The sequence below is a fragment of the Dromiciops gliroides genome, chromosome 2 (assembly GCF_019393635.1).
Source record: "Dromiciops gliroides isolate mDroGli1 chromosome 2, mDroGli1.pri, whole genome shotgun sequence".
NCBI lineage: Eukaryota > Metazoa > Chordata > Mammalia > Microbiotheria > Microbiotheriidae > Dromiciops > Dromiciops gliroides.
Genome location: NC_057862.1, coordinates 661,992,051 through 662,007,591, shown reverse-complemented (window position 1 = coordinate 662,007,591; position 15,541 = coordinate 661,992,051). Strand labels below are relative to the sequence as shown.

The 15,541-nt window shown below is 44.6% G+C and overlaps 2 gene segments (V, D, J or C); both read right to left on the bottom strand.

The window, feature by feature from the left end:
* Window positions 1-578: 578 nt before the first annotated feature.
* LOC122739546 lies at window positions 579-3,001 on the bottom strand. The segment is given in 3 exon segments: window positions 579-582; window positions 2,143-2,596; window positions 2,915-3,001. Coding segments are annotated over 3 exon segments (507 nt in total).
* A 7,822-nt stretch (window positions 3,002-10,823) lies between these two features.
* LOC122739545 lies at window positions 10,824-11,553 on the bottom strand. The segment is given in 3 exon segments: window positions 10,824-10,867; window positions 10,977-11,261; window positions 11,502-11,553. Coding segments are annotated over 3 exon segments (381 nt in total).
* Between the last annotated feature and the right edge of the window lie 3,988 nt (window positions 11,554-15,541).

The window sequence follows — 15,541 nt, the reverse complement described above, 5'->3', positions numbered from 1 at the left end:
AAAACTAGTGTTTCTCATTTATGAACAGTACTTACTCTTGGTTTTAAATATGTACTTTAGTTCATATTTTTAAGGGTTTCTGGGCTTTTTAGACCTATCAATATAAATTTAGGACTACATTTTATCAGAATTTTTACCCATATCTAGAAAAATAATCCTATTCTTTCTGTTATTTTTGTTGTTAAATTAGCTAACTTGATTATGAAATCTTCTAGGTCATAATGATTTATGTTCTATATATTTATTGATTCATATACCTTGTGATGATTTTATTTAATGTTTTTGCTTTGGTATTATTAAATGAAATATGTTTATAATTTTTTTGTCTCTACATGGTTTTGATATTAAGAGAATATACTGTTTTCTAGTATGAGAAGTTTAGTAAAATGTCTTCATTTTTTTTTACAATTTCTGTAACATAGGCATTAGTTTCTCTTTTAATTCTTAATATAATTCAGTTGTAAATAAATCTGGTGTACAGCCCTATTTAGTGCCAACCCCCCCATAACCCATCCTTAACCAGAATTATTCATTTACTGCTTCTTCAAGGGTCAAATTGCTTTGGATGCTCTTGGCCTTCAGCTTCAAGAGAAAACAATAGAAGGGGGGTAATTCCACTTCGAGTTACTGAGGGGGAAAAGAAACCAGTTTGCCAGGAAGCTAGGTGCCACAGTTGATGGAGAACTGGCCCTGAAGTTGGGAGCACCTAAGTTCAAATCTTACCCCAGATACCCACCAGGTGTGTAACCCAGGTCAACCCAACCTGGCCTCAGAAAAACATGATGTTTCAATGATAAATAGAGTAAAGTATTACTTGTCTTTGGTCCTTTGCCTGGAGCTTAGATCTGACCATAAAATTCCCCTACCCAGTGCTCAGGACATGGAAGGTATTCAATAAATGCTTACTGACTTAATGGCTGATTAAACAAAAATTTCTTCTTTTGTCTTTAGGATAAAACAGAAACCACTCTGTCTTTTAGCATCTAGCTCAGGCTAACTTTCAGATTACTTACACAGTACACACTTTCATTTATTGTATAATCCAAACTACACAGCTGTCTTGTTCTCCATCACAAATGATGTCTCATCTCCAGTCTTTGGGTCATTTCCCAGGCTGTGCCCATTCCTGAAATGCCCTCTCCCCCCATCTGACTCTGAGAATCCCCAGCATTCTTCAAAGCTGAGTTCAAGAACTTCCTCTTCTAGGATGTCTGGTTTTCCTGCCTGCCCATGTCTCACTCTCCAACTCAACTGAAATTATTTTTGTATAGACTTTACTGTACTTACTCTATGACCCTCATTTCATGTAAGAAAATCCATGTGAAGAAATTCAATGTAAGCCACTTAGTGCATGAGTGTGAAAGACAAAGATCGGGAGCATTGTGAGAATAGGGACCCAAGACAACATTGAGCTGTACCTGGGAGCTGAGCCAGTCCTTTCTTCTTTTCAGGGACAAAGGCTGACCAGAGAGCCCACAAGTAGTAGTGAGAACATCTGTGTGCCCTTGGCCCTAAAGGGAATGGACAGGGCCTTGGGCCTTCATGCCACCCATTCCCCTGGGCAGGCAATAAAGTCAGAGACACCTAGCAGAGATGGCCAGTGAATGGGTGTGACCCTGCCACCTACTGTCATAGAACTCCCCCAATGCCTGCTGGGGGGTACACTCCAACTCACACAGGGGCACACACTAGCCTGAATCAGCCAATAAGGACATGATCCTCCCAGATGCAGGAAAAGATAAGTCCCTGATTGGGGGGTGACTGGGTGAGTGGTGGTCATTCACCTTGGCTCTTGGCCAGGACCCGGGCACAAGAAACCCATCACAGTGAGTCCAGCGTGTCCAGGTCTTGAGAAAAAGGAATCTAGTCTATATCATGAAAGCCATGCTACTGAACCACAGGAACAAACATGGAAACACAAATTATTGCTACGAAGAACTAGAGCAAAGCCTCCTGAACATGAATTGATTCTCCCAACAAGAGAAACACTTTATCAGAAGGCAAAGATTTCAAATGGACTTGGAATGTCAGCATTTCCCCTCTATTGATTCCCCACCCTTGTTTCCCATGGGGCTGTGCTGCCTCCCCTCTGCTTGGGGACAGGGCATGTGACAGACAAGGCTTTGTGAGGAAGGAGGGCACCTGTGGGGCCAGAAAGGGGAAGCCCTGGGAGATGTGAGCCTGCCCAGAGGGCAGGGGCTGCTCTGCCTGGGGACCAGAGAGGAAGCAGCTGCTGCTCTGAGCTGAATCCCCTGAGCAGCCTGGGGAGGTTTTTGTTCAGGCCTGAAGCACTGTGGGAGAGGGTAACTATCATACTGCTGACAGTAATAATCTCCAGCATCCTCGGGCTCCAAGCTGCTGATGGTGAGAGTGAAATCTGTCCCAGACCCACTGCCACTGAAGCGGGCAGGCACTCCAGATGCCAGGCTGTTAACATCATAGATGAGGAGCCTGGGGGCTTGGCCTGGTTTCTGCTGGTACCAATGAAGGTAGCTACCTACACTCTGACTGGCCTTGCAGCTGAGGGTGACTCTCTCTCCTGGAGACCCAGACAAGGAGGCTGGAGACTGGGTCAGCACAATGGCTCCTTGGGAATCTAGGAAAGCAACAAAATTAGGGGAAAACAGAAATGGTTGATTGTCTAAGTCAAAGTGTAAGAACAATACAATTCTGTGGAGATCCTAAAATCACAGAAGATTGACAAGAAGTTGTATTTACTGTCAACATGGGACATAAACCATCTTTCCCACAGATCTCACAATGTTTGTGATCTGGGGCCTGGCCATGCTCCTCAGCCCCCATCTACCTGTGTTGTCCCTAAGCTTCCTCACCCACTACATCAAGGGGTCATCAGGTCTTTAATCCCTGAAAACCTGTGACCTCCTCACCCCTTCCCTGCCCTGCTGGGTCTTACCCTGAGCCCAGAGCACCAGCAGCCAGAGGAGCTGCCATGGGGAGACCATCCTGGCCTTCAGACACCTGCAGAGAGAGCACTCAGAGCCCTGAGGGGGCAGCAAGGAGGGAGGAAGCTTTTGTACCCTGAGCAAGGGTCCCTGCAGGCCCCTGGGGCTCCATATGCAAAAGAGCCCCAGGTCTGCTCTGAGCCTCCTCTCAGGACCCTGTGAGTCACACTGAGTCACCCTGGCTGAGCCTGACTCTGGGGGAGTCCCTCCTCTCTGTCCTCAATGTGAGACCTCAAGAGCAAAGACAGGCTCCTGTTTAGTGTCTGATGTGGGAAATGTTGGAACTGATTGTGGAAAAATGAGGGGAGGCTTCTCTCTGTGCCACAGGATGAGATCACCCATAACCAGGAGAGAGTTCCCAGTCCTGGGGGGGGGGGCAGGGATGGCAGGAGCTCACAGCTTGTGGGCTCTGGTGCTGCTTCACCTGCCTAGGTTAGTGTACCTACCTGCCCCTCTCCCTCCCCCTGCTGGAGAAGGTGTCAATTTAAGGAGGCAGTGAGGGGGGTCTGGCTGACACTGGACATATCTTAGCCTGTGTCCCTGGGAAAACCTAGTGCAGCCTTATTACTGGGTAAATGGGTTAGCGCAGTCACTAAATGAGATTACTGTAGTTGTTCTGAGCATCATGGAGGAAAACGTTGTCTACCTTCTTTAGTATTCACTTCATTCTCCCCTTCCAGATGTGCACTAAAGGTGAGGACCCATACCAAATACTGGCTGTGACTATTACCAGAAATGTAGATCTGAGGCTATAAAAGTGAGGGTGACTGGCTCAGAGGCTGACACAAGGAGTCGGGAGAATGTCATTCACCTATGGCTAATCCCATCTGTCCTGGGGGATTGCAAGATCCCCCTGTTTGATCCACCTGCCTCAAGTCTCTTGTATCTCATCAATCAACTAACTGTGAATGAATATGTGAAAATACACTCACGCATTTTAAAATATTTTCTTTTAAAATTATATTTAAAAACATTTTAACCTTCTTTTTGAAATTTTGATTTCCAAATATTCTCTTCTTCTCTCCTTCCCCCTCTTTGAGAAAGCACAGAATTTGGTATATGTCATCCATATGCCTTTAGGTAAAACATATTTCCGTTTTAGTCTTGTTGTAAGAGAAGACATAGATCTAATGAATGAATGAAGGAAGGCAGATAGAATAAAAAAGTAGACACTGATTTGCATAAAGACCCATCATTCAAAAAATCAATTATTAAACTATGGAAAAAACAGAAAGCTAAGTGCTGGGGAGAGAAATGGAAAAGCAGAAATTGTCCAGGCTCCAAAGATGGTCATATTCTAGAGGATGATGCCAAATAACATAATAATGACATTAATAATATAAGCTGTTATTATAAACATATAGCTAGCATATATTGAGTGCCTTCAAGTTTGCAAAGGACATTAAAATTTTATTTCACTTTACCTTTCTAATTGCACTATGATAGAGGTGCTATTAGCTGATAGCAATGACAGAGTATACTATTCCCATTTTATAGATGAGGAAACTGAGAAATTCAGAGATGAAGTGACATGGTCAGGGTTTCACAGCTAAGAAATATCTGAGGCAAGATTTGAACTCAGATCTTCCTTACTGTAGACCCCAGCCTCTGTCTGCCACATGACTTGTTTGTCTAGAATGTCTCAGTAGAGGTATTGACTTATCCAGATGTGATTTGATGTGATACGTTCTCAAGGAAAACCATCTCCCCATGCAACTTGGCATCTTCTCTACAATTTATAGTCCTGGGGAGTTGTCTGCAGCACTCAGAGATTAAGACCAGGAACTCAGCCAGTCTGGGTCATAATTAGGACTTTGTCCTGGGCTTCTTGACTCTTAGGTCACCTCTTTTTCCATCATTCCATATTGACTCATTTAAATCACATACATTTATATAATTGATAACTATATTTCTATCATTTATCTATATAATCTATATCATCCATGTCCCTACTATAAGGAATTAATTGTGATTTAGGGTTTTCATAACCCTATTTTAGCTTCATTATGGTCAGACTGAAAAAAATGTAAGCTTGAAAAGCCTAAGAGAAGATGGGTGTGTACTTTGGAAGATAATTGAACAAACAAGAGGAACTCTGACCACAGAGAACATTTATTGAAACTAAGTAACTAAGCCTCCCCTAATGACTCCCCTATACTCACATGGGCCTGGCCAGATTATAATGGGGACAGCTGAACCAGTTGGAGACTTAGCATGACTAAGAATCACTGCTTCCAGTGGGAGAGAGAGGCAGTTAGAGAGTGTTCTGAGAGAAATGGGGAAGGAAGGTCGGGACAGTTAGAGGAGGAGCTGAAGTTTGATCTTCGGACTAAAACAGAAGAGACTACAAAGCTAATGCTCCTGAAAGCTACAGATTTCGGGTGGTGGTGAGTTTATGTTTTTGAGGCAAAGATAGCTCTTTGGAGCTGGCTGGGCTGGAGGCAGGTTTGGGGTGCCTGGGGCCTTTTTCCCCTGGAGATTTAGATTTCCTAGCTCTATTAACCTCACTTGTGTTTTGAACTTGTTCCCATTTATAAACCTGTTTTGTTTTTTGAAAGAGCTGTTTCCTTTCTTACCCCAATACTATGGTAAGCTGCCCACTTAACTCTTCCCATGCTAAATTTGGCCCTTATAATACCTAGACTAGAAGAAATGAGGACAGAGAGAGAAGAGGGAGGGGTGAGGCTCCCTTAGCCTATTTTGGGAAAGATGGACCTGAACCTGCCAAGGATATTTGGAGAAAGACTGTCAGTCTTGGAGTCTGACCTGGCTAAGTGTCACTTCTGACACTTATTAGCTGTGTGACTTTGACCAGACAGTAAACCTCTCTGAGTTTGCAAAATGATAAAAACTGAGTTGGAAATACTTGTTGAAGGTATCAAATCTAACCCTGTCCCTAATGCATGACTGATCCAACAGGATTTCAATGTGCATCAGAACAAATAAGGTACCAAAAAAGCTTTATTACTCTAAAGTAACATCATCAGAAACTATTGTAATTTTCTTTCTTCCATACCTCACAAAGGTACCCAAATGATATTCATTAAATCAATCTGATCACATGACTCTCTCAAAAATCTCCACTGCCTTCCTCTTGATTCTAGAATAAAACACAAAATCCCCAACCTGGCATCTCACATCTCACATTCTCCACAGGGTGGCTCCCTCTTCCCTTCCCAGGCTCATGTCATATCACCCAGCTCTGTGTCCTCTCTGTTCTAGTAAAACCAGCCTACTGGCTCTTCCTGCATATGGCCTTCCCTCATGTATTGCCAAGCCCTGCACAGGGGACTCCCTCATAGGGCCAGGTAGGCTCCCCCAACTCTACCAGGCAGAATCCCCATCTTCCTTTGAAGCACAGCTCAGCGGTTATCCCATTGGGGAGGCCTCTGCTACTCCTCCCATATCTGTCTTCTTTTCCTCTTGAGATTACACTGTAGACATCAGTTGCTTCTCCCCATTGAGTGTTAAATTTCATAAGGGCAGGAACTTTCCTGCTTTGGTTTTTGAATTCCCAGATTTTTGTACATTATAGGTGATAAGTGTTTTTTTGTAATTTGATATCAGTTGACAAATGACTAAACCTTGTGATGGGATGGGGGCCCTGTCTTTTAGGGAGTAATAGACTGGAGGCAGAGTACTGGAGTCCTGGGTCATGAGCTAAGAGCTAAGGGATGACACTTGACAGTACTGGCTGAGGAGGTTCAGGAGGACTGTGATCCGGGAAAGCCCAGGGTTCAATGAGCTTCAATGATATCATCTGATAAAAGCCACACCAGACCCCACCTGCAAGTCCTCCAGTGGAAGAAGACTGAGTGTGGCAGCAAATTCAAAAAGCTGGAGGCTGGTATTGATTGTTTATTTTTAATCTGCCTTCTCAGAAAGTAGTCCTATTCTCCCGCCCTCTGGCTGCATTCTTGGTCAGGAGCTTTAGTCCACAGACTCTCAAGCTAGAATTACCCTCCTTCCTCATATTTAAAAACAAAGTTGGCTTTAGCAGCTAGAACAAGAGCTTGTTATCAGGAAATTGAGCATCCATGACCAGAGATAAACATATTTGGAATTCAGAAGGAGCTCTGAGACCCTTCCCCTTCAGAGATCTGTGGCCACTAATGGTTGTAATACTTTGGAGGCTCTTTCAGGGCCCATGCTGGGAGTTTAAGGGTACCCCTGTGTACAGTTTCCCCCATAACATGCCTAGGCCATTAACAAGGAATGAGAGAATTCCTCAAATATGGTCCAGTTTGGTTGATCTGATAAAATAGGAGTCTCAGGAAACCTAGCCTGGTGCTGAGTATACATCAGTTGTTCAGTAAATGCTTTTGGATTGAATTGAACTCATTGGAATCTTGCTGCAATCATCCCTTTTATAACAGATGTCCTCACTCAATAAAACAATGTTTAACTCGCATCCATTGCCACCTGCATTCCAAGGATTGCTGAGCACACCAAAACTCCATTGTACTAAAATCTATGAGCTGTTCATGGTGCTTTTGTTAACAGGATTCAGTCTTAGGTCATATAACACAAGGAGACTCTCTGACCGTGGGCTCAGGGATTCCATCAGTCTAGCAAAGACTGCAGGAGACTCCAGATATGGGACCAGGGAGCTGGCTAGTGTGTGACTATGAGGAGAGCAATAATGCCCTCTGTTGGTTACAGGGAGGAGTGACAGGAGGCATTCTTCATGTTCCTCATCCTTTTCCCAAGTTCCACTAATAGAGATTGTTAGAACTAGACTAAGAAACTGAGAAATCACCCAGAAGGGGGTTAAGGTCCAGGTAATTCTTGTCATGGTAGACATCTATTAGTTAACTAGTCTGAGCAAAGTAGTGAGCAAGAGCTCACATATGTACAAAAATGTATAATTTGTAAACCACTCTACATTAGGTCTCAACCCTTACAATGACCCTCCAAAGGTAGGTGTTAGCTCCATTCTATGGCAAAGGAAATGGAGTCTCAGAAAGTCTATGTGGTTATTAAGATTCAGGGGATAGGAGGATTCTAATCCAGACCATCATCATTCAGGACCTATTACTCTATGAGTCCCCTAGCTGATAAACATTACAACTGATCTGGAAGAGAGTATCCCAGTGTGACATGGACTTTCCAGATCTGGGCACAGTTGGCTCATAACTTTAGGCATAAAATCTGTTAAAACATTTATATCATTATTCTTCCTGATGCCTGCCTGGTTGTGAAGGAGCAACTTTCTAGGGACTGTCACAGGATGCCACCTGTGGCATGTACAGGGGCACATCCCCATCTCCTGCAATGTCCCCCTTGCTCACCTTTTAGAATCCCTGGAAATAACCCATACAGAGGCTTGGTGAGCCAGTTTCTGGGTACATGGAGATGACTGTCCTCTCTTACACATATCAGAGTAGGAGCAAGTGTCATCCAGTTTACATACTTGGTCCACAAAATGTCATTTAATTGGCTACTGAGGCTGAATGGCTGGAACCTGGATCTGAGAGTCCTTACCAGGTCCTTCTGACTATCCCCCCAGCTGCCAAACTTCTGTGTGTGTCCTCCTGGATAATCTGAAGAATGTAAGAAATGTAAATGTAATGAAAAGATGCATTACAGATGTAAGTGTGCTGCAACATGTTGCCTCCAATGACTCACTGAGAGAAACACCAACTGCCAGCCAGCACTCATACACTGGGCATGTCAGTCCCCTAGGAGAGTCAGCAGGCACCATGAGGGAGAGACAGGAGACAGCCTGTGCAGGGCAGGTCAAACCACTATCACCACCTTGATCATCATGTCCCATCAAACCACAATGGAGGCAACTGAGGAGTCTGAACCCAAAGAAATTGGGAAGAGCCTTACCTCCATCCTAGTGCCCCAGTGTTGGCTGGCAGTTGGTGGGGATGGCTGGCAGTTGGTGCCAGGGAGTTGTTTCCCAATGATGGCCATGAGTCATGGGCTGAAAGAAATAATGGGGGGAGTGGGCAAGAAGGCTGCTTGGCCACTCTCATGGTTCCTGGGTCTATTTTCCTATTGGTGTTTCTCTCAGTGAGTCATCAGAGGCAACATATTGCAGCACACTTATATCTGTAATGCATCTTTTCATTACATTTACATTTCTTACATTAATATTGCTTTTATATATGCCAGTGAGTAGCCAGGACACAAACAATAGTCTTCTTAGACAGCCCCATATTCTAGTCAATGAGGTCCACCTTTCAATTGATTCAGAGAAAGGATAGGTAGGACCCCATTAACAAGAATTCTATATGAGAAGGAGGCACAGGAAGGATGAAAAGATATGGAGAATGAATGTCTAAATATAAAAGAATCATTGAGGAGGCGGCTAGAAAAATATGGGACTATCTAAGAACCACTATGGACAAACAAGGTCTATGAGGATAAATTGGAGATAACCAACAGAGGGAAAAGACTAGAAATAAAGGGAATAAAGTAATCTGCCTTGTAACTACCATATTCATGTTGCTCTACACAAAGACATGTTTGTACTCTTTTCTTGAGCAAGGGACAAGATTTCAGCTGGATCAGAAGTTGTAGACCAAGGTACATCTAGGTGAATAACCTTTGGCTAAGTGTATATCTGTCAGTCAGTCTGTCAATAAACCTTTATTAAGCACAAGGGGTTTTTAAAAATAGTAAAAAGACAGTCCTTTCCCTAAAAGTTGCTCACAATCCAATGGGGAAGTGGGAGAGGCAACAACAAAAATGTACACACAAGCTATGCACAGATAAATAGGAAACAAGATAGAGAAAGTGCTGGAATTAAGGGCTGGGAAAGGCTTTCTGTAGAAGCTGTGATTGAAAAGTACATGGAGGAGGGGCAGCTAGATGGCGCAGTGGTTAAAGCACTGGCCCTGGATTCAGGAGTACCTGAGTTCAAAGCCGGCCTCAGACACTTGACACTTACTAGCTGTGTGACCCTGGGCAAGTCACTTAACCCCCATTGCCCCGCAAAAAAAAAAAAAAAAAGGTACATGGAGGAGAATAAGGTGAAGGAAGACTGACAAGGCAGGAGAGGGCTGAGTTTTGAAGGGTTCTGAACGCAAACAGAGGACTATGGATCTGATCCTAGAGGCAATAGGGAGCCCCTGGAATTCCCTTCCCTTGCCTTTTTTTCCTTCTCTTCACTGACACTGTGTGAGGAGATGGTAAAAGAAGGCAACTTGCCCAAATGGACCCCATCCTTGGGCACTAACAGAACTGGCAGCTGAGATGACTGAATGACTGACAGATATGTTTGGTAGGAAGCTGGATAGATTGTTGTTGTACAGAGAGGACCTACTGTGTGCTAGGCACTATGTGAAGCATGAGGATAGAAAGACAAGCAGGGCAGGTAGGTGGCGCATAGTACCCAGAGCACCAGCAGGATCTAGAGGCAGGAAGACTCATCTTTCTGAATTCAAATCTGGCATCAAACATTTCCTAGCTTTGGGACCCTGGGCACTCTTTGCCTCAGTTTCCTCATATGTAAAATGAGCTGGAGAAATACCAAACCATTTCAGTGTCTTTGCAAGGAAAGCCTAAATGGGCTTATAATGTCAGATATGACTGAAAAATGTCTGAACAACAACTCATTAGCAATTAATGATGGTGAGCTTGACTGATATCCAGCTTGGAAGAAAGGAGAGAATGCACCTCTGGCTCCTGGTTTCTGGTTTCTACTTTGTTTATCCCTCAGTGAGGAGCCAGAGGAAATATGAGAGGGTGCCTCAGACCCAGCATGGAGTAGGGTGGCCCAGGCTGAAAGGGGCTGATTCTGTCCTTGACTATACATGCAGCTCATGGCTGGGGAGGAGAAAGAAGATTCAGGGCACAGAGCTCTTAGTCCATGGCCTTTACTCTGAGCCCTGAGTCCCTTTCCCCGGGTCAGCCCCAGAGCCCCTGCACCTGAGCAGGCAGCCCAGCAGCTGCTGCAGGAGCGGAAGCAGAGGAGGCAGCTGAGCCTCCCTGAGCAGCCAGCCTGGGCTGGGGAGGTTTTTGTTCGGGGCTGTAGCACTGTTTTGGGAGCAAGAGACTGACCACAGTAATAAGAGGCCCCATCTTCAGCCTCCACACTGCTGATGGTGAGGGTGAAGTCCTTCTCAGCACCACTGCCACTGAACCTGGCAGGGACTCCTGAGTGCAGGTGTGAAACATAGTAAATGAGGCTCTGAGTAGACTGTCCAGGTTTCTGTTGGAACCAGTGTAGAAGAATGTTTCCACTGCTGTGTTTGAGACTCTGACTGGCCTTGCAGCTGATGGTGACTCTCTCTCCTGGGGTCACAGACACTGAGGCTGGAGACTGAGTCAGCACAATTTCCCCCCCTGGAACCTAAAAGCAGGAATTAATGATCAACCAACAGGGAATAAACAGAACAGTCTCCTTCCATTTGGATACTTGGCCCCCAGACAGCCTGGCCCTGCCAACCCCACTGACCTCCGAGGAATCCACATTCCCCCTGTCACTGTGCTGGCTCATGTGCCCAGAGACTCTAAGTCCCTTTGAATTCTCATAACTTGTGAAAAAATGGCTCATCTGCCTGTTGTGTTGTCCCCTGCTCTCACCTGTGACCAAGAGTATCAGGAACCCGCAGAGAAGCTGGGACAGGGACTCCATGGTGCAGTGTTTCCTGCCCTGCGGCTGCTCTGCCTCCAGCCCTAGTTTATGCCCCTGTGTCTGCAGGCCCTCCCTTGGGGATCTCTTTATGCAAAGAAGCTGGGAGTGTGGGGGGTTCTAGGGGCAGAAGTGACTGACTCCAGCTCAGGGGAAGGTCTTGAGACCTTGGTCCTTTGAAGGTCCCTGCTTCTGGGACTTTGTGTGATGTGTATTCCTGCTACGCCCACCTGTCCTTAGTTTCTTTTAATTTTAGCCAGAGCTAGGAGGTACAATGGGTGGAGTTCTGAGTTCGAAGCTAGGAGGATTCATCTTCCTATCTTCAAATCCTGCCTTGGACAGATACTAGCTGTGTGAGGCAGGGAAAGTCACTTAACCCTGTTTGGCTCAGTTTTCTCATCTGTAAAATTAGAAGGAAATGACAAACACTCCAGGACCTGCCAGGAAAATCCCAAATGAAGATGTCATGAAGAGCTGGACATGACTGAACAACACGAAAAGTGCTTTTAAAAGGCCAGAGGGCTTGTGTGAGTGGCAATATTTCCTGGTGACAAAAGGTCAGGACCTGGAATCAGGAAAGATCTAAGGCTACTGACATTCTGCACTTGACTCCAACCCACAGCCTGCTATCTCACTAATTAATGATTTTGGGGGGGGAGGGCCCTGCCATGGTTTTATTCCTTATTAGGGTTTAGGGAAACCAGATTTCTTTCCGACTTCCACTTCCTGAAGAAATCAGCTATCCTCAAGTAATGGCGTTGTGGAAGGCTGGTTAGGACAGGAGAAAAAGCACTTTAGATGAGGAAGATTCTGGCTGAGGAAAGGCAGGACAGAGTGAACTCTTTCCTGAAGGCATTTGGGCAGCTAGGAAGCTGGGTAATGGGAATCTGGCCTCAGAAAGGATCTCTGAGGAGCTCCGGGTAATTTGTACCTTTTATCTCTTCAATCATTCTTTACCTACAGATGAAGTATGGAGAGAAATAGTTTGGGGAATTATTTTACATATAGAAGGATGGGTAAGGAATCTAAAAATTAGTCCAAAGGCTAGAGTACTAGGCCCAATTTAATGAGATGGGTTTTACTAGGAATTTCCATTTACTCCTGCACCTGAAAAGGAAAAAAAGAAAGAAAAAGCTGCACAAGGACATGTTTGGAGTTTGGGAAAGGAATGCGGTTAGTTGATGAGTAGTGCCCATTCATTAAGCTCTTATCCTGGGCCTTGCAAGATACCATGCACAGGAGACACAAAGAAAGTCTAAAATATAGTCCCTGCTCTCTGGGAGCAGATATTTCAATGAGAAAGACATCTTGTAAATAAATAAGGAAGTATAAGGCAGAGAGAGTCTATGCAAAGGTAATTAGAAAGGCAGGAAGTGGGTGGTGAGGAACTGGAATAACAGAAAAATCCTCTTGCACAAAGTAGATTTTGATTTTGCTCTTAAAATTCCCCAGAGAAGAAAGAGCTGGAGGTGAGGGAGGGAGAACTTTCTACCAATTGGGGCTGCCAGGAAAAAGGTCCAGAAGTGAGAGGTGGAAGGTTGTGTTTGAGGAAGAGCAAGGCCATGTTCTTGGGACCATAAAGTACTTGGAAAAGAGTAAAGGGTGAGATTGAAAAGTCCAGAAGGGTCTGGGCTCCCAAGGAGATTCCAAGTCAAACAGGATAGACAGTCCTTAGGACAGTGGATGGGGGAGGGGATGCTTAATGGCATGGAAACCTCAATGTGAATCACTAGGCAACTACTCAGAGGGAAAAAAGAGTGTGGTCTTAGGGATTTTTCATAAGTAAAAGTGCCAAATCTTCACTTTTCTGGCCTCATTAAGTTTACAAATGAAGAGATTTCTGAAGATAATTTTGGAACCAAGGAAATGGAGAACCCTGGACTCTGAGGTGCCTTGACAGGATGTTGTTAGGAAAGTAAAAAAGAGCCAACTGTAATTAGGTACAGGTTGGCTACCAGAGATTAGTCAGGGAGGTATAAGGTGTCCCATTCTGAGGTAAAGTGAGTGTTCCAAAGAAGAGAGTCATTGGGGAATATGCTGGTTTGGTGTTTGTTTGTTTTGAATTGAGCTTGAGGGCACCATACTGGGATGTCTCTGTTCTGTGTCCTCTAGGGTTTGGCTGTTGAGGCTCAGAATCCCTTTCTGGATGGCAAACACTGTTTTCTATTCAAGGCTGTGTAAAGACCAGACACTGCTTGAAGAAAAGAGGAGAAAATTTCCCCCTTCATTTAACCAAAGTGATGTCACTGATGTGTGACACACCACCCTTCCATGCCTGCTGATTGTGTGCAATATTTGTCCATGCCTTCCCAAATTCCAGATCAATAATTAATACATTGAATAAGAAGCATTCCTGGGATTCAGAAACAAAACAAAACAAAACACATTTCTTCCAAGCCAGTGCTATATTTGGGCAGTTTACACATTTTCATGTGTAGTTACTGTACTCCCCAAACTAGGTAAGTCCATGGTATTTACAGAATTTCAGAGTTGGAAGGGATCAGAAAGTGGAAGGATTCCAATCCACAAGTGGATGAGAACCCCCTCTTCATCATCACCTACAAGTGGTTATCCAACATCAAGCCAAGGAAAGGAAGCTGAATAGGTTGTTAATTAACAAGAGATCATTCACTACATACATTTCACCCAGGTTATTAGAGTTGAGATTTGGTCCAATACAATTGTAGGTGACCCAAAGATAAATACATCACAAGTGTAAACATGCTGCAATATGTTGCCAACAATGACTGGATGGAAAGGAATACCAATAGCAGGACAGGCACAGTGGCCCAGGTAGTGGCAGCACCCTTGCCCTCCTCTCATTACTTTTTTCAGCCAAGAACTCATGGCCATCCATCCTTGTAGAAACACCTCCTGTGGAGAAGGGGCCAGTCATCTACACCAATTACACCAAGCAACATTCAGAGAGGGGGTAGGCCAGTCCACCTACCTGAGGCATCAGGGCACCTTGAAGTAGAGACATGAGGCAGCCTGTGCCAGAAAAGTCAAACTACCAACATTACCTTGGCCGTCATGTGCCCCTCATACCCCAGTGGACATTGCTGAGGACTCTGAATCCAAAGAAACTGGGAATAGCCTTGCTTCCAGTCCAGTGCCCTCAGCTCATTTGACTCCACTTCATAATTTTGGCCTTGCCTAGCCTGGCCTGGCATACTAACATACTTTCCCTTGTAAGGAGGTCCTGTGATTAGGAATCCATAGGACAACATGTTGCCCTCTGTTCTGCTCAAGGCAGAATCTCCAGAGCTCCATGTCTCTGTAAGGGCTTTCTGATTTATAGGCTCTGTGGGAGACCAAATGCAACTGGGACCCCTCTATGTTGGGTGAAAGACTAGGGGTAAGGGAGCATGAAAAAGAGAACGCTGAGGGACAAATATTTGCCCTCAAAAGTGGAACAGGCTTCCTATCTTCCTGCATCAAAGCTCAAATAACATTTTTTCCATTGCGGGGCAGAATACTCAGTGTTCACTGGTAAGGGCTCAGAGAACCAGCAGGATGTATTTATAATTAAAAATGGAAGGAATGAGGACAAGTCTCCCATTGATAGCTAATCAGGATGTCCCCAGAGCTTGGTGGTTGAATAGTGGGAGAATGGATGGCAGAAGAACTGAGGGGCATGTTTGGGTCCATGGCTGTCAGTGAATACCTACACAGACTATGTGTTGATAGAGAAAGAGGGGCTTGAAACAACATAGGAATAATTAGCAGATTACCCAAGGTTATTTTCTAATGGCAAGACATCAGACATCGAGGCTTCAAGAATCCTGCCCTCCCAACACCAAAGATGTTCTTATATTTCTGTCTCCTCCCCAACTCTGTGTTAATAAGATCTTTTGGATAGAGGGAAGGATGGGCAGACTCATTGCTACAAGTCTAGAGCTCTAAGGAGATGAACAAGTGACACCTAAGGGAGGGCATGGATCTCTATTTTCCAGAAAATAATATTCTCAAATGAGGAGCAAAAGAGGAA